This window comes from Aythya fuligula, chromosome 17, assembly GCF_009819795.1.
Source record: "Aythya fuligula isolate bAytFul2 chromosome 17, bAytFul2.pri, whole genome shotgun sequence".
Lineage (NCBI taxonomy): Eukaryota > Metazoa > Chordata > Aves > Anseriformes > Anatidae > Aythya > Aythya fuligula.
In genome coordinates, this window is record NC_045575.1 from 11143074 (window position 1) to 11169189 (window position 26116).

A 26116-nucleotide genomic window follows, 5' to 3' on the forward strand; every position below is an offset into this window, starting at 1 on the left:
AGTGCCTACAATTAAAAAAAAAAAAAAAAAAAAAAAGAGAGATAGTCTTTGCTACATGTATGCTCGAACCGAACATTTGAGAGAGTTGTGCAAGTTTTGAAACCATTAGATTTTAATCATTCCCAGCAGTACTGCAGAGAAAATGAAAAGAAGAAAAAAAATCTAACTTTGGCTCTTAACTTTGTAACGGATTTCACATTTGTGAAGAAATAGGTTAGTTCTGTTTGGTCTCTGCTATAAAGAGACTCATCCCCTATGCATGCCACAAATAACCTGAGCAATGACTTCCCTCCATGACAAGAACTGGCCATCATATTGCAGGATTAACACAATGTTGGTTTGTTTAGGAGTTGCTTCTGTGTGTGGTTAGCATATGTAATTTTTTAGCTTTTCGCATACATCAACTCCTCCTTGCGTATCTCACCACGAACTGATGAAGGCTGTTAAACCCTGAAGAGCAATCTTTAGCAAACAAAGAAGACCGCTCTGCAACCGTGATGTACAATCATCCCAAACGTACTACACCCTCCGAGAACCTCACAGCAAACAGCCTGGCAACCTCACCCATTTCCCCAATCCCCCCGCTTTGCTCACCATCTCCTCCGTCTTCTCCTATTCCTCTGTCTTCAGCCTATTTTCCTTGCCTCTGCCGGCTTCGCGGTATCACAGGGAGGCGGGTGTACCAAAAAAAAAAAAAAAAAAAAAAAAAAAGAACTCTTCAATAAACCACTCGGCAGCCGCTGGGCAGCACATCAACGAGCCCCTCGCCCTCCTCCTCTGCCGGCTGCCGTCTCCCGGAGCTCCCCGCCCGCCGCTCCCGCCCCCCCCCAGCCCCGCGGGCTCCCGGCCCCGCGCATCCTCCGCGGGGAGCTGCGGGGCTGCGCCAGCCCCCGCCGCCTCCACAGCGCCGGGCGGCTTCTCCCCCCCCGCCGCCACGTTCCCGGTTACAAAGGGTGCCCAGGACCGTCTGTATCGGGGGGGAGGACTCGGGGACCCTCTCCCCGCGTTGCCTTATGCTCTGACTGCTCTTGGCACCGTTGCTGCAGCAGCCGGGGGGGGGTCTCCCCTCGCACGGGGCCCCCGCTGCCGCCCCCCCGCCGCCTCAGGGGGATCCCCGGGGCGAGGCCGCGGGCTCAGCCTCAGGGGAGGCCGGGCGGGAGCGGGCCGCGCCCTCCCCTCAGGCCGCACCGGTGCTGTCTCCTCAACTCTTTTTTTTTTTTTTTTTTTTTTTTTAAAGCCGGGCACAGTCGTTCTTCAACATTCACACTTGGGGGAAGGGAAGGAACGGGCTCCGTGCGCACCCCCCCCCCCCCCCGCCGCCACCACCACACGGCGGCCAGCGGAGGGCAGCAGCGCGGCCGCTCGCTCCCCTCAGCGGTGCCCGCCTGCGGCCGCCTCACGGAGCAGCGGGTTCCTCCCGCGCCGCCAATTTTCCGATTGGACGGCGCCTTCGCGATCGCGCCCAGCAACCGCAACCTCATTGGCGCGTTCCCGCCCAGACCCGCCCCCCTGGCTGGCCGCTCCGAAGCCCATTGGCCGGCGGGGCTGTCCGTCCGAGCGGGGCCGGGCGTGTGGCAGGGAACGCGCTGGCCGCCTGCGGTGCCCCGCGGCTGCTGCGCGGTGACTGCCCCCGGCCTCCTGTGGGATAAACCGCACGGCTTGTGCCCCTGAAGGCCCCGGCTCACGCCCTGCCACCTCCCCCCTCCTTACTTTATGTTCCTCGTTTCATTATTTCTAGCGTCTTTGCTCTCTGCCCGAACTGGATGCTGATGGGGCTGCCTTCCAGGATTGCCCTCATCAGAGCTGTAGGCAAAGCACATTGCTCCCCTGTCTCCCCGAGATATCCCCTGTTTTAGATTTAAAAGGATTGCATTAGTCCCATTTACCACAGTATTACCCTGAGCGGTCCCGCTGAAGCTTTTATATGTGGTAAGAGCTGCATTATTTTCTAAAGTACTTGCCAAGTTATCCATATCCCTGCATGCTTTGTTTCCAGGTGCATTTTTTTCACACTTTTATATTAAAATATATCTTACTTGGTTGGTATGAGTTAAATCAGGTACATCATATGATTCTGTAGCAAGATCAGTAATGTGAGCTACCAATTTAGCTACTAAGCCACAAATTTTACCCATAAAGATCTTACATTACCACCTACACATGTAGAATGCTCTGTCTGGGTCATTGATGTCCCCACCTAAGCAAATAATTTTTGAGAGCTCCAAATTAAAAGATATTTAAGCATTTAAGTTATGGTTTATGGGTTCCACGTAACACATATATTCCAGCACTTACAAGATGGCACAAAGTTTTGAGACAAATGTCAGAACTATTTCTCTTTTATTTCTTCAGACTTAGGACATTTCTATGAACTTTTCACTAAGCATCTTTTTTTTTTTATTATTATTTTTAATGCTTTCTAGAGATTGTGTGCTGACAGATAGTACCACTATCTTCACTAAAAGTACTTAAAATGGACGCAGAATCACCACCTACTTGAGATCAGACTCTTCTAGTTTGACAAACAGGAATTATACTCACATGCCCTAAGCAGGGTCTACAAGGGACAACGTTACCTGGGTTGCTTTATTTAGAACAAAATAGACATGGGAAATAGAAAGAAGGGTCTGAACGGCTACTAAATCTAGTATGCACAATTCCTTATACTGTGCTGAAGGTGATGTGTCCTTAGTGCCCAGTGCCGGGCTGCCTGTAACCCCCACACACCATCCCCCCCTAAGGCAGGCCCAGTGCCGAAGGGCGGAGCGGGAGCGAGACCCCCCTCAGCTCGCCCCGCGCGGCCCGGGCCGTCGGGGCCACTGAGAGGAGGCGGAGCCCAGCGGGCACCTGTACGCCAGCACCCCTCAGCGCCCGCCCTGAGCGGCGGAGTAACCACCCAATAGCATCTCGAGGAGGAGAGGCGGGAGACCCGGCCCTCCAATAGCCCTCGGTGGGCGGGGCACCGAGAGCCAATAGGGGCGGGTGTTGTTTTAAACTGGCTGCGCTGCCGGAAGCGGGCAGGTGGGGATGTGCGGGTGGTGGCGGAGCGCGCTGGGTGAGTGCGGAGCCGGGCGGGCGGGCTGCTGACGGCCGGGCTCGCGCCGCCGCCTCGCGCGCGGGACCCTTCCCGCGCCGGGTCCCGGCAGGGTCACCTCAGCCCCGGGCCTCCCTCCCCTCAGCGCCGCCACCGCTGCGCGCTCGGCGAGGGGGTCCGTGAGGCGGGGGGGTTGCCTCAGGTGTCCCCGGGGGTTTCTCTGCTCTGAGCGTTTCCGTGCTGCTCACCTGAGGTCCTCTGAGGTGCTGGAGCCCTGAGGCACCCCGGTCACTGGGGCGCTCCCTGCTGGGCTGTAAAGGTACAGTGTGTATCGGGAGCTGGGCCTTTTTTGGCCAAATTCGCTACTTCTTGTGCTAGTTGAGTTGTTTCAGACTTCTGTAGTTCTTATCAGCCCTATGCCGTTTTAATTGATTCTTGCAGTACTGATTGTAGTGTCTCAGTTGTCCTTGAAGCTCTTTTGCTGTTTTCCAAATAGAATACTTATATATTCTCACAGGTATATAACACTTTTTTTTTTTTTTTTTTTTTTTTAAAAGCAGATATGCCTAACGTTGGTTTCTCTCTTGTGAGAGCAATTCCTAGTGAATCTGCTGAATCCTGATAGCGATCAACAAAGTTACTTTTATGGGCATGTGTTTTCAGTGAGCGTGTTAACATTACCTTGAATAAATAACAGTTAACAGCACAACTGACAACATCCTGCTTTTCTTGCCTCGTGTCTGAAGTCAAAGCAATAATCTTGGAAGACCATTATAGCCTTGCAACATTAACTTTCTATTTGCTATCTTGAAAGAAGCAAATATGCTTCTTCTCAAATAAGGATGCTTTCAGTGCTTCTTTCTTCTACTTAGCTGTTGGGTTTTGCTTTATGTTGATTTCTCTCTCTCCCACTCCCAAGTCTGTAAGATGCCTGCCACCCCATGACCGTACCACATTTTCTTCAGGACACGAAGCATGCTGAGAGTTGCTGTAGATGAGGTAGGGAGGATGAGATTAATAAACGTAAATACGTAAGTGATGGTTGCAGTCTTTCCATCACAGGAAATTAAGCTTAAAAATCTAAGACAGGCCAGACTGGGTCAGATCCAAAGCTGGTATAGACTGGTGTCCTGTCTCTGTAAGTGTCTAGCAGGACATCTCTAGAGAAGAAGAAATGAGCAGAGCAAGTATGTATGATTCTTTGAAGTATTTCCTCCAGCAACTTGTAACTTAGACTTCTTGTGAGTAAGGAGTGGGAAATGGATTTTCTTGCCCAAAAAGGATTCCTAGGTGATTCCTTACAAAAGGAAACCAAAGAATTGTGGAAGCTAAAAATAATAAATAGTCTCTGTGTAAGAGGACGAAGTCTGGGAATGACTATGGGTCTGCAGAGCTGTGTCAGAGGAGAACAGTTACTCTTGAGAAACTGGGGGAAAGGCTGTCCTGTTCCACCCCTTGTAAATGTTCCCAACGTGTAGTGTGCTGCCAGATGTTTACTGTTGTTTCTCCTGGGAGCTGTGCAGTGGACTAAACAGAGTAAAATGCCTGAGGAAGAAAACAGGAAGCCAAAAATAAGTTATTTTAAATCTTACCTCATCAGACTTGGCAATGGCATGCCCCTTTTGTGTTATTTTCTGTTTTCATAAGTGTTCTAGTTTGCATTGCTACCTCGTGAAGTGAAGACTCTTCACCTTGGTAAGGTTACGAACCCTAGTTTAGTTATGAATTGTCTTTATACTGAACAACTGGAAAGGTGACGGAATATAGATCCATCTCTTCTCTCTCATATTTACCTAACTTTCAGAAAGGTACAACAGTAAATTAAAAGCATGCGTTCAAGGATGAAACATGTTCTGGAACAGGTCCTCTGAGTCCTAAGAGGAAATCCCACCTAATGCCTGTATATGGTATTGCTTTACCCAACAGTTCCACATATATGCGCTTCTGAACTTCTATATATTTCATGTTGAGAAGCTACAATTAAAATCACTAAAATGAGCTATCACCTGTACCCTCTGGGAAGTTTCAGATGGAAATACAAGTCTTGAAATGTTAGGCCTATCCATTTACTTAAAATAATATTGCTGTTCCTGAAAAATCTAACTTGTTTCACAGCTCTGATTTAGTTAAAACTGCTTTCTTACACGTATGCTGTTGCTTCTCTGGATTGCTTCACGTACTGCTTTTTTCTTTTTGTCAAATTAATCTTTCCTGTTCAGTCCTTCTCTGTAAGTCACTGGGCTCTGTCCCGTTGCTTTTGAAGAGGTTGTAAGCTCACGATCGATGTGATTAATACGACACACAGGAGTGTGCTAGACAGCAGAAGTACAAAATGAAACCAGTAAAATGCTTTAAAATACAAAACAGCTGTCATGCTTTCATGGGTGGGAGGTGTAATAAGAAGTAGGTTACTTTTAACATAATCAAACACCTCTTAATTTCAACGTTTATTTTGAAGCTCGGTATAAAAATCTCATTCTGCTACTGAAAGAATATGCATTCAGTCTTACTCTTTTATGGACATTTGAGGGATATAGTCCTCAGTTGCCTTTAAACAAATGCAAAAGCAGTAGTAAAGTAATTTCAGATGTCAGAGTTATTGTTGTGGTGCATAAAACAATCAGAATCCAGTGATTAATGATCTTGAGCTGTCTTTTCGACTCACCCAAAGAACAGTTTTAGATCAGCTGATAAGCAATTGAGATTGCTGTGGTAACTGGCAGATGTTATTTATGATGCTTCATTTGCAAAAACAAAATATGTAGCAAATGGCTTCATTTTTCAAAGACTGCTACTGGGAGACCGTAAGGGTAAAATGGTTTTATGCCAAATTGTGAACTGATTGCTTCTAATCAACCAGATGATGGTAGAACCCTATGAAAGGAGCAAACAATCTATCATGTTTTGGTCTCCTGATAGTGCCTCTAAACACTACTGTGTACTGGCAGGTATCCACTCAGGCTTTTAACAGGTTGTTAAAGCTAGTAAAACAATATGTGTATGGTCTAACTGAATACAGTAGCACAGAATAAGAAGTGTTAGTTACTTCAATGTCATTTCCAAATCAGCAGTGCCATTTGGAGCAGAACGCTTAATTACAGGATGTTTGTAACTCTTGTCAAGCTAGCTTGTGTGTATTAGGCATAAGTTAGATAGCAGACTAAAAACATATTACAGAAATAGGAGATCGTTGCCATCATTTCACGCTTGGTAACTGTCAGCTTATTGACTAGGAATAATAAAGCTGGTTTTTATAGAAGCACATTATCTGGAGTGCACTAAGTTTTTGCCGTCTCTACCTTATGATAAACTATTTCTCCATTCTGTAGACCTTGTTATATTGGACAGAATGCATATTCTGACTTGAATTGTGTTCGGAAAGAAAACCAGAAGGTATTTGTTGTGCCATATCCTAGCCTTTTTTAGTTGAACTCTTTAATTAACAGGGAAAAAAAAAACTGCTAAACCTCCTCTGCATATCTAAGGATAATCCTGAAAGTGTGCTTTCTGCTGAAATGAAGCTAGAAAGTCAGTTTTTGATCAAGCTTTGGACCTGCTATGGGATAAAGTTGCAAGTGTAGAAGCCAGTGCTGACCTAAGCTTTTTAAATCTTACTCCTCTCAATATGTGGGAGACTGTCCTGAATGATCATAAGGCTGAGCTGAGCACGTCTGCTTTGTAAAGCAGCTCTGTGCAATAGGCTTATCTCGTGCCTGTGGTTGCAGCACCCTCTTAATGTGAGTATGGACTTGAAAGAATGACACCTGTATGAAGACTTCTGATTAAATGTTTCTGTTCTCATCTCTATTGCTGCTCTGTCTACTGTAACTAACAATAGAAGTGCTTTATTTTACAGTCTAAGCTTCATGTAAGGTAAAAGACTAATGAGGTAATTGGAGTGATATCAAAAAAACTAAAAGAATCAAAGTTGAGTAACTGAGGCAAGACTACAGTAAGAAACCTAGTTGCTGAAATCTTCACTTGTGTTCAACTACTTAGTCAAAGAAGGATTTTTGAAGACTGCTTTTCTTCTTGAATGAAAAGTGATTTTCAAGAGAATTTTTTAACAATGCAGAACAATGAAAAGTACACAGTGGTAATCCAGAACAATCTTCCCACTCCATATGAGTTGTGGTATAAAATTATATTATTTCTTCAGAAGCCTATTATTTTCTCTATGGCAGAACGAGTGAGACCTCAGTCTATTAATTACCGTTATGTCATTAGTGGAACAATGTTTCTTGAGAAATCTTTCTTAAAGAAAGTTTTATATTTTGTCAAAGGCTTAAAGCAGCAAAACAAAACCCAAAGCTAATGTAGTTCAGAAGTCAAAGTATGGCTGTTGGGCTTCCATCTTGAATTTGTGTTGTTTTTGTGTTGATGACAATAACATACTGAAACTAGTTTTTCAGTAAGCTTGGACAATAGTCACTATTCTGTCTTGTAGCTCTCTACAGAAGCATTAAGATTTCTCAGTGCAATCTGATGTCTACTCTAGGACAGTCTCAACCTTATATTACAGGTTTGCAGCAGGGTTTTCTGTTTGGAGAAAAGTATAATGGAGCAGTAGTGACACAATCTTTGTAAATATGCTCTCTTAGAAGCATTTCAGTTATGAAGGAAGTTGATCAAACACAGAGCAGTATGTGGCTTCTCAGTTAACCTGCTGCTCTTCTTGGTTTCAGCAGGAAGCAGTGTGTGTGTGGCCGTGTAGCAGGCACAGGAATCATGCTGCTAAACAGCAGCAGGGCACAGAGATCCAGGCCAATCCGCATCGTGTCCTCTCTTGTCTTAAAAGCAGCTGTGGCCCTGCAGTCAGGCACTGGGGTAACACTTGTCAAGTTTTTCTGTCTTTCTCAGCTCTGTCCTAAAATGTTGTAGCTATTACTTCATCACCTGGTTGTTGGAAATGTGGATATTTTGCGTTATCTAAGGTTTTTCCCTAAATTGTACATAACTGTGGAGTGACTTAGGTTCAGACTGGGAGGAGACAAAGGAGTTTCCTTTTAGTTATGTTAGGATTTTCTTTTAGTTATGCTTCAGCAGACAGCCTTTCTGGTTCTTTTCCTCTTGATGTTTGTTAATTGTCTCATTTTGGCATATCTAAATTTAAGCCTGACTTAAAATACTTTACTACTTAATATTTTAAGCTTAACATCCAACCCTGGGTATAAAGACGAGGCAGGTGCTGCAAATACACTGTCAACTTTGATCAAAGAAGATATTGAAACACATTATTTGCCTCTTTTGTCAAATTAAATGTCACTGCTGTAGTAAGGGCTAGCTGTGCTTTTTAGCTGGCATAAAAATGTGAGTTAAAAAAAAGGTTGGACTGTTTGTATGTGACCTACAAACATTTAATCTTGTTTCAAGGCCAGTAGGTGGAGCCCAAGGTAAATAATAATTTTGATATGTGGAGTTATTAAAAGCACAAATGAAAATTATTGAACTGTAATAACACCAGGCAGGGTTGATAAGGTGAGAGACAGATGCTTCTGCCAGAGCAGTAGTACCAAAGGATAATGATGGGTTCTAGAAAGGTTTCCGAAGTGTTGAGAAAATGTTTGTATCTCCAGAGAACTGTGATGGGGGTTGGGTGTTTTTTTTTTTTTTTTTTTAAAAAAAAAAAAAGCTGCCAAATGAGTTTGTGAGCAACAGTTTTTATGTAAGCCTTTTGTTGGCTGATAGCTTTACAGAAGCAGCTGGGATCTCCTTTGAGCTGTGTTTCTGAAATAGCCTGGCAAAGCTTAATAAAAACCAAAAATCCTGTTCAGTGTCTGTATGACCTATGCAATAAGTTATGTAAACAGTAACCTCTGAGATTTGCACAATTCAGGAAAGGCAGGTGACTATCCTTAATGGTAGCTTGGCCTAAAGTATGTTTTCTTTACAGCTTTAGGAATGTCTTTGATCAGGCTTTTTCAGCTTCTGCAACAGTTGTTTATTTTCATTATAAGGGAAGTATTTTGCCTTAATTAAGACCTGAAAAACGTAGTGGTACCTTATTGTTAATGAGCAGATAATTACGTGAGTCTTATGTATTGTTATTGCTCTAGGTTTTGTCAATATTTTCCTGATGGTTGTTCCCTTAGTACAATTCTGAATTAGCCAAGAATCGTGTTTAAACAATAGATTTTTTTAGAAGTAAACTGTTTATTGAAACAAATGCACTTTTGATGTCCTGACTTATCTATTTTAATTGAAAGCTATTAGTGTGAACATTGCAATGTTTAAGCTTCAGCATAGAGTCAAGGTTCTATTTTTATAACTTGCAGTGTAATAGATGATCTTTATTTTCCTTGTAGGCTATTACAGAATGACCTTGCACTGAGCATTTGTTGAAGAAACAGGACTTAATCATCATTCTTCAATGTGCATCCTGCTGTTCAAATTTGACCCCCGACCAGTTTCAAAAAATGCATACAGGTAAAGATGGTATAAAAAATTACAGAAACATGTGTGTTAACCATTTCTTCTTGTACCCTGTGTTTGAATTGTAGATTCAAAAGTCAGTATTAGGTATTCAATTATGCTTGGGTAATGTCGAACTTCGTGACTTTCTTCATTGGAGTGCTTCCTGTTACACTTTGAAAACCCTTTGTTTTGCAACTGTCAGAAGGCTTGGGCTATAGTCACAGACATCTTGATGGTGGTCTATAATGTTATGTAGGATGCAGCATTTAAAAATTATAATCCAGAGTTTCAAAGTCCTGCAGTTGTAGCAATAAGGTTCAGAAAAAGATGCAATTTCTTCTTGTAGTTTAGAAATTTCTAGTGCTTTTGTATTGAAGCCAATAATTTGAATTTGGCCTGCAGAGTACCAGGTAGCCAGTGGAGCAGAAGTATTACACAGTTGTTAGTCTGCTTCACATGCTATTTTTAATTTGTTTATGTATACACTGTGCAGTTCTGATTAGTGGTCCAGTTCTGTAACCTAATAGACAAATACATTGAGTCCAAAAGATGCTCAAAATGAGACCATATTGCTTGTGTAGTTTCTGGTTAACCTTGCCTCCTCCCAACAACAATACCTTCTTCACTGTATAGTTCACTGCTCTGTTCAGTATTAAATAATGGCTACTCACCACACCATGTTGCACTCCAGTTTTGACAGAACAAGCTTGTGAATAGGCACAACTGTGTTCAAAAATACAGAAAGGTGTAGTCAAGATATCCACGTAGTTATTTGTCTGTCAGTTCCCTTTTGGGACAAGGGATACCTGAAGATTTTCGGTTATTGTCTTAAAATTAAATGTGTTTCCAAAAATGCTCAGTTTGAAAACAAACAGTGGGATTTGAAATCCTGTATCAATGTAAAACAAGCTAGTACTGCAAATTTGGAATTGAAGAGCTGTTAGTAAATGTCGTAGCAACACCCTCCATGTCCCACACAAATCTGGCTGCAGTTAAAATTTTAGCTAATAAACTATCTGATTATATGGCACCTTTAGCTGAAACCTTAAGTCAAAACAAGTATTCATGCTTCCAGGTACTTTTTTTTTTTTTTTTTTTTTTAATGAATACACTGATGTCATCCAGCGAGTTTCACTAACATTAAACTTCCCCTAACAATTTTGTCCCATTAGAGACCTTAATCTTTAAAGCTTATATCCAATGTTAGTGTCTTAAAGCACATTCAGTAGATAATGGAAAGAGTACTTCAGGCTAGTAGGAAGACTCACATTCCGTTTTCTGTGTTTTTGCATACTGTATAGGTTCTGTATTACTTTGTGACACAGAAGTGTCAGTATTCTTCCAGAAACTTACAGAATCAGTATGCTTTGTGTTTTTCATTTACTTGTTTTTTCTGCCCTTTTGTATTGAGCAAAGGATGCCATTCTATAGAAAGAAAGGATTGAGAACCAAAGCTTCGGTTGTCCATAGCGTGCATTCCTTTCTGTCTGGAATCTGCCTGAAAAGGGTTTCTGTGATGGAAATGGTACTGTACTAATACATCAATTTATTTGGTATGACTTTCTTTGTATTGCTAATTAGCAAAAAAAAAAAAAAAAAAATCAATCAATTTAATGCCTCTGGGGAAAATCCTTTGGATTTAAATTATAGGTGTTTGCCAAGTGAAATTTGTATTTTATTTAAAAGTAAAACTCTGAGTAGTTTGCTTGCAACTTGAGCCTTTGAGTCAAGTTGCATTGCATTTGAAATTGTGATTCATAACAGGAAACAAATTGCTCTCAGTGTCAAAATAGGAAAACGTTGTGTTGGCCCAAATTCAGGTATTTAGTAGTCTTTTTGGTTTCTAGAAAAGCACGTTGGCCACTTTTTGTGAGTACCTAATTAAGCAAAAAGCTTACAGATCACCTTTTTAATACATTTATGAACCTCTCTTTCTGTACGCTTGACACTTGATTTTTCTACCCTTTGTGCTCTCTATAGGCCTATCTGTAGTGAAGTTTAGTGTTGTAACAGATGTTTTACTGTAGTCTATTATTATTGTCAAAGGTAACATGCTGCCATTATATTGTTTCAAACTATGCTGTGTGCATCTTAGGAATAAAATACATTTCAAGCTTCAAAGCTATAATCAGTCCTTTTTATGGAACTGAATTGTATTGTAGGAAATTGCGTTAATGGAGTGATCTCTCATGTTTTCATCTCTACCTCAACATTTAAATAAATCTTAATAAATTAATTCTGATACAGTTGAATTATTTCAGCTATAAAAATATCTAAGTCTTTTCTAATCTATTAGATAATGAGGGTCACTTAATAGTATTTCTTTTTAGTATGATTAAGTTCCATAGAATACAAAATGAAGGTGTTTTGAATACACAATCCTGTGTACTAGTCTTTTGAGCTTTAGGATCTGTGTATTTGAGATGGGGAATATTACACAGAATCACAGAATTTTCTAGGTTGGAAGAGACCTCAAGATCATCGAGTCCAACCTCTGACCTAACGCTAACAGTCCCCACTAAACCATATCCCTAAGCTCTACATCTAAACGTCTTTTGAAGACTTATTCTAGCACACTGGGAAACTTTCACTTTTTCTTGCTATTTAGGTTCTATAAACTGTTTTCATGTTTGGGGTTACTGAAGGCGAAAATCCAATTGGAGCTTCAAGAAATAAGAACTGATACAGTTCAAACTAAGATAGAGATGTTTAAGTGAAATCTGGGGAAATAAGGCGCTTGCTGTAAAGGGAGGATATTAAGCAAGATGATAAATTTAAACTAGCTGAAAAATCTATAGATCAAAGACTGGAATCAGGTGGAAGAGGGAAGAAATAATGCCAGACTGAATTGAATGTTGTGATTATTTGGCATTGGAAGGGTAAAATACATACTCTGCTTTCCAAAAGGTGATGTCTTTGGGTGAAGTACTAAGTACCTGCCTTACAGTAAGGATGGCACTGAAGTACCAGCTGCCTTTTCTCTGTAGCTAATTATAACTGTTTCTGCAGCATCACTAGTGCGCATCTGACAACTCATGGTCATGTTGCACAACACTATATGAATGAAGAATTGGCAGGAAAAGTCTCAAAACCTATGAAAAATGTCAGTACCTTTGAATGCTGAATAACAAAATGGATTCATGTGCTATGGCTTGAAAAATAGTGAGAAGTATGTGGTTCAGTTTACAGCTGCAAACTTGGCTTCTGCTGCATAAATGTAATTGACGTGCAGGTGTTAAGAGGAACAGATAGTGAAGAAGATGCTGAGGTTATAGAAAACTAGTTAAGGAAATCTGCATGTTTCTGAAAGATGGCGTTTTGCTAAAATTAAATATTAAGTAATATGGCTGGAGAGAATGGAGAACATTAGGGGAACAAATCTCACACACGTTCTTCAGACAAGCTTCCTCTAAGCCTGTGAGTTTAGATTTTTTTTTTAAGTTGTAACTTTGCATACTAATGTGTCTTAAGATTAAATTAAGATCTTAACAGTTGCAAGGCAAGAGATTGCTTTCAATTCTGTTCTTTGAAAATATCGGACTCATTCATGTAACAAGATTATCTTGAGATCTTTCACAAGTCTGAGAGAAGGCTGTTGTCAGCTGTGATTCAACTTTATCAGAGTGATAAAGGTGAGATGGTAAGGTAAAGGATAGTTTCATACTTAGAATGAGCTAATGCTGTGGCAAGGGTTAGCTCCTGTCTGTACTGTGAAGTTGCTATTTCTAAGTAATAGTATTTTACTACTCTTGTGTTCTACAGACTTATTCTAGCAGCTAATAGAGATGAATTTTACAACAGACCATCCAAATCTGCAGATTTTTGGGACAGCAGCAATGAGATCCTTAGTGGTATGTACCTAAAACAAGAAGTTTAGTTTTGATACAGTTTATAAGGGGATTAAAGCCTGGATTTTTGTTATGGTGGGGTGGGTGGGTTGCATTGCTAAGAAATATGAGTCTCCCTTATACTTCTGGGGAAACCATGTCATGACTTGGGAAGAAGGTGAGTTGTGCTGTTATTGTCTCATTTGTGTTTTGATATCATGTGGCTTTTTTGTTCTCAGTTTTATGTTCTTTGACTGCAGTCCAAGCAGTGAAATGGAAATACATTAAATTAGTTTGTCCCTCACAATTTAGCTTTGTCAGATACACTGAAATACTTATGTAAAAATAGATGGAATTATTCTACAGACTCACTGTTTCTAATACTGACTTGAAATCGTTAAACCAAACCTGAAGGAAATATTTTTTTCTGACTTCTTATCAGTTAGTGATTTATAGGCTACAGAATAGTTTGTTATTAATCCATCGGCTTATTAGATTTCTGTGTACAGTCAGTTTAACAAAATGCTGTCAGTTGTCTGGTTTTCCATAGTAGGGAATCTCAGTTTTTTAAGTAGGATCAATATTTCTCCCTTTTTTCAAACAGAAGTGAAGCTCTAGAAGACAAAGCATTTTTTGCATCCAAGTTTTTGACTTTGCAAACACTGTTTGCTGATGTTGTGTGTTATTAGTGTTGGCAGGGAGGCATGTGAGGATAAATTACTCCCACTGCACTGCAAAACTGAAGTTCTGGCTGACATTCCAATTTCATGCCAGATATTCTGGATGCTGCTTCCCCTGCTACACAGCAGTTCAAAAGAGAACATCAAAACAAAATTATCCTGAAAACTGAAGGGCCCTGAGTTTTTGTCTGTTATACCTTTCTCAGATGTGGCTGTATTTGGTGTAAGAAACTAGTTCTCCGTATTCTCCATTCAGTGGGCTTATCTCTGGAGAGTCTGTTAAAACATTCTGAGTTACTAATGCTATCTCAAATGAGAGCATCAATTTGAACCAAAAAAAAGCAAACAAAAAATAATAACTTTGTGACTTATTGGAAGATTTTATAAGCTTAAAAACAGTATAGGAAAACAGCAATTGCATATGTTTATCATTGGGTATTTGTCTTTTATTTTTTTTTCTCTTGTGTGCCTTTCAGTTAAGGTAGAGAACATTAATAAAATATTGTGTAAAAAATGTGACGGCTAAAACTTGATATTGAAGTTTTGGCTACTGAAGAAAGGAAGGAGTTCCTGAATAAGGATCTGAAACTTTTATTCTAATTAAAGTTCTATTATGGAATGATTCAGAATTAAAACATTTCCAACAACAAGCATGATATATCAAACCAGTTTTCTTTTTTCCATTAAACACCTGTTGTTTAACATAAGCTTGCTGCAAATAGGTAGTGTTTTTCTTACCTTCTTCTGTGCAGAGAGGTTTGGATGTAGGCTTCATTTTTGCAGCACCAGATCTTCCTTCCTCCCCTGCAAAATTGCTGTTACCTGAGTACAGAATTTTCAGTTGTCTAATTTACTCTAAATTATTCTGGTTATTTCTGATGTTTAACATGCAAACAACGTTAATCTTCTGAGACTTGATTTTGAAGTAAGAAATTCTGAGTCTACTTAGTTTTATATGGATTTTATAGCTTAAAATTTTGCTTTTACACTTGATTTACTTATTCTCTCTCATCTATTTCAGCAACAAGGAAAATAATTCTTAGCCCACAATTGGGTATGTGTAATGTAAATGGGCTTACTTTACCTGTAGTAGTCCACAAAGACAGTTTTGTACCTACTGCATTTTCATATAGCCTGATCAAGACTGGATTTGCATTAAGATGTTTTTAATTAACACCGATTTTTGAAAATGAATGTAATCTAACTCATACTTATTTTACCAGGTCTGGATATGGAGGAAGGAAAAGAAGGTGGGACGTGGCTGGGGATCAGTAAGAAAGGCAAGATGGCAGCCCTGACAAACTACATGCAGCCAAAGACTGACAAAAATGCAAAAGGAAGAGGTATGAAAGAAATGGGAAAAAAGCATACAAGCAAATCCTGGTGTCCCAATTAAATCAAGTTACAATCTTAATTTCAAGTTACATTACCTTAACATTTTCAAGTTAAAATCAAGTTACAATATTAATTTTACAATAATATTTTTGTTATTATTATTACAATATTAATTTTAACCATTTTATTAGGCTATAAAGTGATATGTGCTTTAAACAGAATTTATGAACAAGTTTGAGTCCCTGTGCAGGGAACTTGACTTATATAATGATATTCTAATCAAGCAGGCAAAAAATAAAACAAGATTAAGTGGAAACATTCAGACAAGAAATATAGTGCCAACTGTCTTCTCCTAAAATGATTATTCTAGTTAACAGTTGGAACAACTAGACAAGAGTGAAGCTAGATTTAGATTCCACTAGGCTTTTTAAATGTGTGTGCTCTTTAGATGAGAGCTAAGTTAGGGAAACAATGCAACTTGCGTTACGGTAGAGGCTAGTCTAAAAGATTCCTTCTCACACGATGAATTGGAGTGGCAGAAGTAAAAGGAGAAACTCCTCTGGGAGAGCACTTCTAAAAGTAAGAATCATTCTGCTTCTAACTGCTATATGATATGCAATGGTGAAACATCATATATAGAGAAATGAATGAATCGTGTCATCGATATTTTATTTTAATGTCATATATAAAATGAAGTTATAGTAAAGAGCTTATTTGAGAGAGAAGGAGAAGAAAGGCACATCCAGCAGTTAGAAAATATGAACAGAGTTAGTAAATATGAACTCTGTAGAAATGAGCAGTTGATTGAGTTCTTCAGAATAGATGTCAAGCTCTTAATTTGAATAAGGTACGATGCTGTAAGGCTTTTAAAGGTGTTTAGATTTTTTTCCCCACTGTTGTAATCTCTTGGTGGTAGAAATACTATATATTGTTACTTGTTTTACCAAGTCTGACAGAGAAGTGAGTTTACATGTTCAAGTTGCTCCATGTACTTCTTTCTTAGGTGCTCTTGTAACTAACTTCTTGACTTCAGATCTGGACAGTTACTCTTACTTGAAGAAAGTTTCAGTAGAAGGACATCTTTACAATGGATTTAACTTAATAGCAGCTGACTTCAAGTAAGTCTACAAACACCATGGTTGTTCAAATTCCAAAGGAGAAAGATAATAGTACAAATACTTGTTAGCACAGAAGTGTAACAATATAGAATCTCCTTACAAGCTAAAGGGAGAGCTCTTTGTCTTACTAGTAGGCAGGTAAGAGCCTACTGTTATTCCTGTCATAATTCCTTTTTTTAATCTTTTAAATACTGGAGGTGCATCTTGTATACTAATCATTGCTTGATGCAAAATGTTTTAATTCTTTTTCCTAGTGGTCCATAATTAGTCTTTTCCCTGAAGGTTATGTGTGCCTTCTTTGAGAAGGCAAAACCTTGGCTCCATAATGTCTCTGAAATATAGATGCTTCTGTTTAATTATAAAACTCCTTATCCTCACTCCACGATTTTTCAACTACCAAACTCTTGATCAAAGATTTGGTTTGTACTTATGCCTACTTTATGCTATAGGTTTTTTGACTTGTAGATAAATAAAGAACAAACAAAAATACTACATTAGGAAAATGCCAAGGAATCTTATCTAAAAATTTGGGCTATCACATGGCTGCAAGTGGACCTAAAATTTACTTCTGCCAGAGAGTAAATAGTGGTGAGCCTCTTAGGATACAATAGTCAAACAAAAGAGTTGATGGCAAAATGTTAATTTGCTGTGATGAGCTATCCATTTATTTAAACCCTTACCAGTACGTAAGTGTCCAGTTATTTAAAACACGAGGATTTTCTTTTCAATAAGCCTGCCTGCTTTCTGTGCAGCCGTTCTGAATTATATTACTGTTATGTTTAAAAATGATAATATTAACGTTTGACAATGGTAATAATAAAGTTTTTCAGAGTAGGAGAGTAATATAATGCATTGATTAATCCCTGGGCTGTGGTATCATAGTAGTAACAGTGATGAGAAAAAACATCTTGCTGTGTTTGAAGGCTGCAAGAAATTAGCACGTAATCAAATATAGAAGCTGGTGGCTTTTCAAGGAGAAATTCTTGTTTGTTTTTCAGTACCACCAAAGGAGATGTAATTTGCTACTATGGAAACAAAGGAGAGCCAGAACCCATTTTCCTAAATCCTGGTAGGTTTGCTTCAGAAGAGTCTGATTATGACTTTCTGTTACTTTAACAGAGTCAGAATATAGCTGTATTGCTCTAGTAATTTGGCTATGTAAGCATTGTCTTCACTAACTTTGTTTGTATTCTTTAAAAATGTCCTTAAAGTCATTTAAATATTTGCTAAAGCATGTCAGTAAAGAATTAATATTTCATAAAAAGCTTCTATCCATATCAGTGTGCCCACCTCCACTGCAATTACTGGCATTTTACTTAAGGAATTATGATTGAAGGACAGAGGTCTGTCTTGAGGAATGGGATTTTTAAAGATTTGTGGATTTGACCCAAACTTTTCTTACCTTGCACTATTAAAAGCATAGTGTGATTGTGCTCACCTAGTGACGGTTGGCTTTAAAACAAATTTTCATCTTTATCAGGTAAACTGATTTAAAATATTTAAAATCTAGTCCTTTGCTAGTCAGTTACATAGAATAATACTCCAAATTCATTGCCAATTTAAGTACTGAATATTAGCCTAGAAGAATGCTAAAGCACAGCCAAATGTGATGCTGCTTGCCATGGGCTTTAGTATGTATATAGATCATATGTAGCTGGTAGTCCACAGCCATTGGACTTCATTTTATTATTGTTTCTAATTCTTATCATATAACCTCCTTATTACATATTTCATTAATTTCATGACACTTAAAGCTTGGAGGGTTGGAGTTCCTTTGTAGAAATGAACAATATTGTTATTGAGAGTTATTTTGTGCTTAGATTGTGTAATACCCTAAAGTTTATATTATTGTTGTGATATGGGCAGGGAAGTTTTGATATTTGACACCACAGTGGATGCTGTGTTAATAAGTGTAGAAAATCACAAATTCATCCAATTTTAGTAAATGTAAAGTACTGATGCTCTTGGGTATTTTGTTTTCTTCTATTAAAACTGTCAGAAGTAGTGGCCTAAAACAGTTGCTGAGAAAAGGTTAAGTTCTTTTTATTAAGAGTGACACACACAGGCAACTAATTTGTTTGTGTCTATTTTGTTTTTTGTATGTATTTATAGGAATATATGGATTGAGTAATTCTTTGTTGGATACACCATGGAAGAAACTTCAGTATGGGAAGCAGCTTTTCACAGAAGTGATCAAGAGAAGTCAAGACCTTGCCAGAGAAGACTTGGTGCAGGAGCTTCTTACAGTGATGAATAATCAAGAGCCGTAAGAAAATAATACTGAGTTTGTTCAAAATGCAATGTGACCAATGTAAAAGCTGCGTAGAAACTATTTTGAGTGTAAAAAAAAAAAAAAAAAAAAAACTTATATTAATTGACTTATATCTGGGGATTGAAGGGCAAAGTTTTGTCTCTCCAGAGACTGAATTTTTACAGTGTTTACAACAGAAACAGTAAATGCTGCAGTTACTGTCTTGCTGCTCATAGATGGTACACTGAGTTCTCTGAGCTGCTATCCTTAATAAGAAATGCAATTTTTTAAGGGAAAATGAGTGCAAAACAAAGGGTGTGTATGTTGCTTGCCATGGGGTTTGTGGAGGCTTACTGTAGGTTCAGGTTCTTGCTACACACTACACCCTTGTATATATGAGCCTGTTTGTGTTAATATCTGCTAGCTACTCTGCGTTGTTACCCTGAGTAGACACTGAAGGCCAAGAAACCAACTGTTTTCAAATAGAACTAATTGTCTTCCTCAAAAGAGCACTTATTATACGCTAAATAGGGGAAGGAACTGAGTATTTGCATAGTGTAGCTTTAGGCCTCTAGTCAAGGATGCTCTCTGAGGTGAGTTTGAGAATCTGAGTAAGGTTCCTCCATTCACCATTGGCTCCACAGCAAACCTGAGCCTCTGAGTTAGGTATCTAGAAGTAAATGATAATGTTTGAATGTCCAGACATGAAAATGGGTAAAGGAGGTACTGTGGTCTAAATTTGTATCCTTGATCACTGTCCAGTAACTTGCATGTCTAGCTTTCCTTTCTATCTAGAAGGAGACTTGTGTTGAAGTCAAGCTGATTCTGTTATATAGAACTAGTGTCCTAACCTTAAACTGATTTTTATGCAAACACTCCTTTGTGGAATTTTTAGCACTATGGAGTATGTGTTTACTTACAAACCTAGACATCTGAACAATGAGTAGTAATTGAAAGTCTGCTAAATGATCTTACTTTATTTGATATCACATCAAGTGATTTTTTCCAGAAATTGTTAGCCTGTACCTTTCACTAGTTTAAAAAAGTCAAAATAATCTTCCCTTAATGTTCAACATTATAATAAGATAATTTCAGATAAGATCATATTGGAGAGTGGAAATACTTATGGAAATCAATATTTAAGATGAAGTCTGTAATCTTTCCAAAGCACATGTTGAGAATGATTTTTTTTAATAAATTTGAACATATTTATATGCAATAGCTTTGAACATTTGTAAAATACCTTATTGCTTGTTTTTTATGATCACTGATACAGAAATTAAGCGGTTGACTTACTCTTAGAATTCCGTTCCTTCATCCTAGATGCAGGTTTTTGTCCCTCACCTCCCTTCTCCTGCTTTAACCCTGGCTTTGACTATTCTGAGAGAAGTATTGCAACTCCTTCTGTCCTTAAAACTGCTTTTGGCCATTAAGCTTGAGACTGGGTGTAGTATACAAGAACTGCTAGTGGTGGAGTATGAGATAGAAGCTGTCAGTTCGCACAGGCTCAAGTCCCATGCTATACGCGTTCTCCATTGCATCATGGAATGCTCCAGCCACATGCCCACTACAGGAGTGAGCAGAGCTTAGTTCTGTCTTCATACTGGAATTGCACCTATTCTTGCTTTTCCCTCAAACAGACACCCCCAGCTCCTTTTTTCCACCAGAACAAAGAAAATGAGACCAATTTGGTGTAAAAGCCATGATGAATTGCTTAGTCTCATCTACAGAGGGGGATGAGCTCTGAAAATGGGGTTGAATTGATCCATGTGTTTTGTTCTGCCTTCTTCCCTAGCATTCGCTGTACAGCTGATTAGGCTGTTAAATTTAGCCGGAGAATACTGGGTCTCACTTTAAGAGAATACCTGCAACTGGGTCTGTGCTAGGAGGCACAAGTGTGATACTCTCGATGGAAGAGGCTTAAAAATCAAACCTGTTCCAGTGATAGTTAAAATGAACTGCAATTAAATTGAGATCTTTAGTTATTGAACTAGGAAGCTGTAGTTATGGCTAATATGAGAATAATCTGTTGATATGAATGGGAAGTCAGGGATATGGGGTTGCTGCAATAACCTTTTGTGGCCTTAGCAACTCCTCTGTGGGATGCAGGCAGTTGTTCAGTTAAAATAAATGAAGCTTGATATTCTTCCAAGTTAAGTTACTAAGTGTCTTTCAATTTTCGATAGGAATATATATCAAGAGATTATATACAAAGCTCACCTTTGCATTCTACTGCATCTTCACAGATTTTAGTGTAAGGGTTCTCATGGGTATCTTCCAGGTATTCCATACAAAAGAAAAAAGCAGAGAGGTCTCTGTTCAACACAAAGAACTTTGAAGGCTCAGTGGAAAACGCATGTTTGTGACACGCCTCAAATGGCTTGGTCATTAATGTTTTAATTGAGACCGTAGGGGAAACTAAAATACAGAAAGACAATGAAAGAACAATAATGAAAGTGAGAAACGTGTCAAGATATGAGAATATTTAAGTGAGACAAAAGTTTTAGACTTCAGATATCTTTTGGAAGGAGCTGACAAGCTGTTTTATATTTTTCTGTTCATTTAATTTCAAACACAGTTCACACTTCTCTCCTTTTTGATCTTACTTTTATTTGCCAGCCACACAGTAAACACACATCTTAGTGCAAGAGAGGTGAGTGCATGGGAGAATTAAAATAGATATCTATATTTTTTACTGCTTTACAACTTTTTCAGTCAATTACCTGACCCTGCGATTGAAGACCAAGGGAAGGAGTACATACGTCCTATATTGAACAAGTATGCAGCTGTATGTGTTCGTTGCCCAGGTTATGGAACAAGGTAAAATTTCATAATCCAATATAGATGTGTACTGAATCACAGCATATCAAATCAAAATCATGCTGTCATCAATTTTAACTGTGTAGTGACTGCTCTAAACTTATTCAGGTATTACATGTATAAGGAAGCACTTTACTAAATTACAATATTCTGATCTCTTAAATATGCTACTGATCAATACTTTAAGTACATGGTATGATTCATTGTTGGTGGGAATGGAGTTATGAAGATACAACTTCAGTTTGTCCAAAACAAGATAATGCAGTTTTTCTAAATGGGAGAATTTTACCATCCAGTTTCTTTTTGCTAATATTTTTGAAGTTAATGTTTGCTCATGTCCATTATTCTGCATACTATATAGCAGCCCTTCCTACCATATGGGCCTTCTTTTTTTTCATATTTCTTTCACTACTTTCTCCCGTATCATCTCAAATGCGCAGAATTAGTCTAAAGTGCAAGTGTTGTGAAGTCATATGCAAACTGCAAGAACGTTTCACACTTCCCCAGGCAGCTTGACAGCTACCTTTGTCATCTCGGATTGTCCTGTTTCAGGGAACGCTACCATCTTCTAACTGCCAGTTGAGTATTGTCGACTGAGCTCCTGGCTCCCTGGCGTAGTAACAGATCTGACCAACTCTGGTTTTGATCTAAACAAAACATGAAAAGCTTCAAAATCATTTTTTAGCATAAAAATAAAATTATCTATGCCTGAGCAATTGCAGAACCTATTTCTCTTCCAAGAGACAGAATGGTGTCATCTGTGCAGCTAAGCAAGTTAGAGGTTTCTTCAGGAATATCCTTGTTCTATCCAGCTGCCACTTCCACACAATGAAGAACTATTACTCTTTTTTGAAAGGATATGTATTTCCATTTCCCATAACTGGTGCTTCAGTTTTTACTGGGTTTCTTATTTCTGCTCAGACTGTCTACAGAAGGTGCAAGAAGGATAATATAATGTCTTGTATTTATTCTCAGTATCTTGTCTTCATTCTGAGAGGGACAAAATCAAAGGTCAACCCAGTTGCTGCTTGTAGGGAATGCCTGCTCTAAGACTACCAATGACTTTTTCAGATTCTCTGGTTTAGTCAGCCATAGCATTTCCACCGTATAGATATAAATTGATAATCAGAGCGCTCATTTCAGTATGTATTTTAAGCTGGTATTTCTGATGGTAAAAACTGAGTCTCTATAAAAGGAATGTTGAGAACACTTAAATATGAAATAATGAACACTTCAAATGCTAAAGAAGCATTTTCCTACACTTGTACCACAGGTTGTAGTATAACTGTTTCAAAGGAAACAGGATTATTACTGGGATATCTCTTGAAATACTGACATTTTTCTTGTGAATTAGCACTATATTTCAAGTCTTCCCTGCTGCTATAATTGTATGCTCACTTATCTTTCCCTTAGTAACACTGCTTAGTGATTAGAGACTGTTAATTAGGGCTCATAGTGTTCTTCTGAGGGTGTTGAGCATTTCATATGAGTGAACAGCTGTGAAATGATTTGGAAGACCACCACATCAGGGTGGTGGGATAACTCATACTTCCAGTCAGTGATCTCCCTGGCTGGATACCACAGTGTCCACGGAGAAATGTTGTCAGCATACGTGGAAAAAAATCTGCTGACAAAGTAGTACAGATGCATGAATGGAATGTGCTTTTCATGAAAACTAATGTCCTCTTCAGAAGATTCCTACAGAAATAAGAGCTTTTGTGATCATAACAATGTGACCATAACAATGATATTTGAATTGTAATGGACAATTCATTTGGAATGAAAGAACGGAAGAGTACTGTTGATATGAGTAAGAAAAACTTAGGCTACTTCTGACTCAAACATACTTGGCACATAAGGAAAAAAAAAGGCTTTTTTAATCATGCTTGTCAGCTGCTGCAGCTGCAACAGGGAATCAGAGCAATGGAATGTAGGAAGAAGGGTCTGAAAATAACTATTTCAACTTGTCAGGGTGAATTCTGACCTGCTTGTGTGGTGATGATGTGGTCAAGAGAAAAATGAATTAAAACCTTTAGGGGTGGGGGATGGGACCCTACAAATTTACAGAATTGGGTATAAGGCTTAACCTTCTACATTTGTTGTTTCAGGACTAACACGGTTGTTCTCATTGATTCAGAAGGACATGTTACTTTCACAGAGCGCAACCTGGTCAATGCAGATGTCAGCCAGTGGGAAACAAGCACCTATGAATTCGAACTGCACACGTAACAACTTTCCATTTGAATGCATTGTAATAAAAGCAATGCGAGAACAAGCTGTTAAGCTCCAGTAAATGTTTTCCACCAGCCTCCAGAAGCCGAAAATAGCAAGAAAAACAAAAGTTTAAATAAACTGGTAGCATACCCTATTAAAGTCACAAATCCTTTGCATAAACCCAACAGTTCTTATATTAAGTTGCAACTTATTTAAAAATCTGTATCTGACTGTGTGGCTTTCTATTTTAGCTTCTAAGCTTAAAAAAATTATAAAAACAATGGAAAGTGTAAACATAATACTTCTGGGTGTGATCCAGTGTCTTGCTTGCATACCATGAATTTATTTTGATTTCAGTTGGTGCTGAAAATGCATGCAGCTTCTTGGAGAATCTGACTTAAGCTAACTTTTCCAATCTAAATTCTGTTTAAAACTTAGTTTTTATTTGCACAGAGTATAAAGGAAATCAGCTACAGTTCCATTTCTGTTCACAGACACTTCTAATTTCTTTGTGCACAAATACAACCATATCGCGTGATGCCTGAAACCAATGTCTGGAAGTCATAGAACATAAGTGCAGAAGGGATCATGAGGCTTATATCACCTGCCTCCAGGGCAAGGCTGTCTTTGGCCAAGACAAAAATGATTTTTTTTTTTTTTTTTTAGGATGTGTTTAATATTAAACATGCTTTCAGTTCAGAGAAGGGGAAAAGTTTGCTGCTTGTATTGTTTCTACCAAACTTTTCTTTCCCTTCATTATAAAAGATTAAGATTGTATAGCTGATACCAATGTGCATTAAATAAATCTTTGTAGCATTAAGTGCATCAGTAACATCTAAACTTTTCAGCAGTGCTGTGGTGCACTGTTCTGCCTGGGGAAGGCAAAGCAGTGGGGGGATTCTTTTTTGGTTTCTTATAAATAGTACAGCTATCTTAATTCTTAGTGGATCTTAAATCTAAAACTTGATTTGAGAGTCATGAAGTGTTTGAACTTAACTTCTTCTACAGTTCTATTCATTGAAACCTCTTTAAAAAAAAAAAAAACAAAAAAGCAAACTGACTTGTTTATCTTTGAAAGGAATAAAATTATCTGTATGGCGACATTTTGTTTCCTGATAGTCTAATTAGCAGTATTGTTTTTTCTTCCCCAGCAGGCATGTAAAGAGCTCTCAAACTGAATATGAAGTTTACTTATATCATCTATTTTGTACATGTGCAATTTTGCCTTCACTTCTTTATTGGTGTAATATATCAAAACTTGGAATGACTGCTCATATATTTTTAGTAAAATAGCTCTGTTGTAAGGGTGATGTTACTGCAGTTTTATATTGCTGAAGAAGTTGGATATTAAGATGTGCTTTGTGTTTCCTAACAGCTGTGAATTAAAAAGCTATTTAAATGCATGGTTTTCAATTATTCAGTGCCAGTGGTAGGTGACGGAAGGATTTTAGCTGATCTGAAGATATATTAAAATCTTAAGTCATTTTGCTGCTATTGGTGTTCTGATTTTATTTACTTTGAATGCTGAATATTAAGTTAATAATGGATCACTGGTATTTTTTCCTTCTATATGCTTCATGTAATTTTTAACCACCTCTTGGTTATTAATTATGTACTAGCAACATTTCTGATACCACTTACAAAGGTGTGCAACTTTTCTGTACTCAAGGATGTGTGAACTTCAAACAAAAAACACTGTGCAAGTGTAATGGTGTGGTGGTTTTACCGTGCTGGGCAGCTAAACCCCACAACTGCTCTCTCACTCCCCCTCCTTTAGATGAGGAGGGGGAGAAGTAAAGCAAAGAACAACTCACGGGTTGAGATAAGGATAATTTAATTAAAGGGAAATAATTATAATAATTAAATAAAGACTACCATGAACTGAACAATTTAACTAAGGGGAAACGGAAAGGGGAAAAAGGGAGGGGGAAAAAGGAAAAAATAAAAAGAAGGGAGGAAAACAAACAAACAAAATAAATGAAAGCTATATGGAAGTGCAGAGGAAAGAAATTACTCTCTACTTCCCACAAATGAGTGATGATTGACCACGTCCTTGAAGCAAGGTCTCAACGCACGCAGCCGGTGTTCGAGAGGAGGACCGACGTCTTCTCAACGAGAGCCCACCCCTCCCCTCTTCTTCCTGTTTCCACCTTTTATTGCTGAGTGTGACACCACATGGTATGGAATATCCCTTTGATTGGTTTAGGTCAGCTGCCCTAGTGATGTTTCTCTCCTCACTTTTTGCCCACCCCCTAGGAGGGTTAGAGAAAGGCCCAATGCTGTGCCACTGCTGCTCAGCAGTAGACACAACACTGGTGTGATAACACTGCTGTTCCGGCTACAAGTAATGAGTACGGCACTGTATGGGCTGCTGCCGGGAAAGTTAACATTCCAGCCAGACCCAGTAGAAATGGAAACTAGGA

The 26116-nt window shown here is 38.8% G+C and overlaps 2 protein-coding genes across 12 annotated transcripts in view; one reads left to right on the top strand and one right to left on the bottom strand.

Moving 5' to 3' along the window:
* Positions 1-1038, bottom strand: part of ARVCF (ARVCF delta catenin family member) — a 272311-nt gene extending 271273 nt beyond the window's left edge. For 6 of the 8 annotated variants that reach the window (XM_032199308.1, XM_032199311.1, XM_032199310.1 and 3 more), the window contains exons 1-2: positions 965-1038; positions 595-653 (exon numbers count right to left, since the gene is read on the bottom strand). The gene's annotated coding sequence lies outside the window, so the exon portion shown is untranslated. The remainder of the gene's footprint in view (positions 1-594; positions 654-964) is intronic. The other 2 variants (XM_032199319.1, XM_032199315.1) reach the window with 1 other exon arrangement.
* A 1966-nt stretch (positions 1039-3004) lies between these two features.
* Positions 3005-25187, top strand: TANGO2 (transport and golgi organization 2 homolog). 4 transcript variants are annotated; one of them, XM_032199125.1, is made up of 10 exons: positions 3034-3055; positions 7720-7861; positions 9340-9460; positions 13211-13299; positions 15179-15298; positions 16294-16408; positions 17407-17477; positions 18521-18674; positions 21375-21479; positions 23588-25187. In XM_032199125.1, the coding sequence occupies exons 3-10, from the start codon at positions 9405-9407 to the stop codon at positions 23706-23708; spliced, it is 831 nt and encodes a 276-aa protein (XP_032055016.1). In that variant the 5' UTR covers positions 3034-3055; positions 7720-7861; positions 9340-9404; the 3' UTR covers positions 23709-25187. The 4 variants fall into 4 exon arrangements, with proteins under 4 accessions (XP_032055015.1, XP_032055016.1, XP_032055018.1 ...); XM_032199124.1 differs by lacking the exon at positions 7720-7861 and having other exon boundaries at positions 3005-3055; XM_032199127.1 differs by lacking the exons at positions 3034-3055; positions 7720-7861 and adding an exon at positions 3335-3353.
* Positions 25188-26116: the final 929 nt, after the last annotated feature.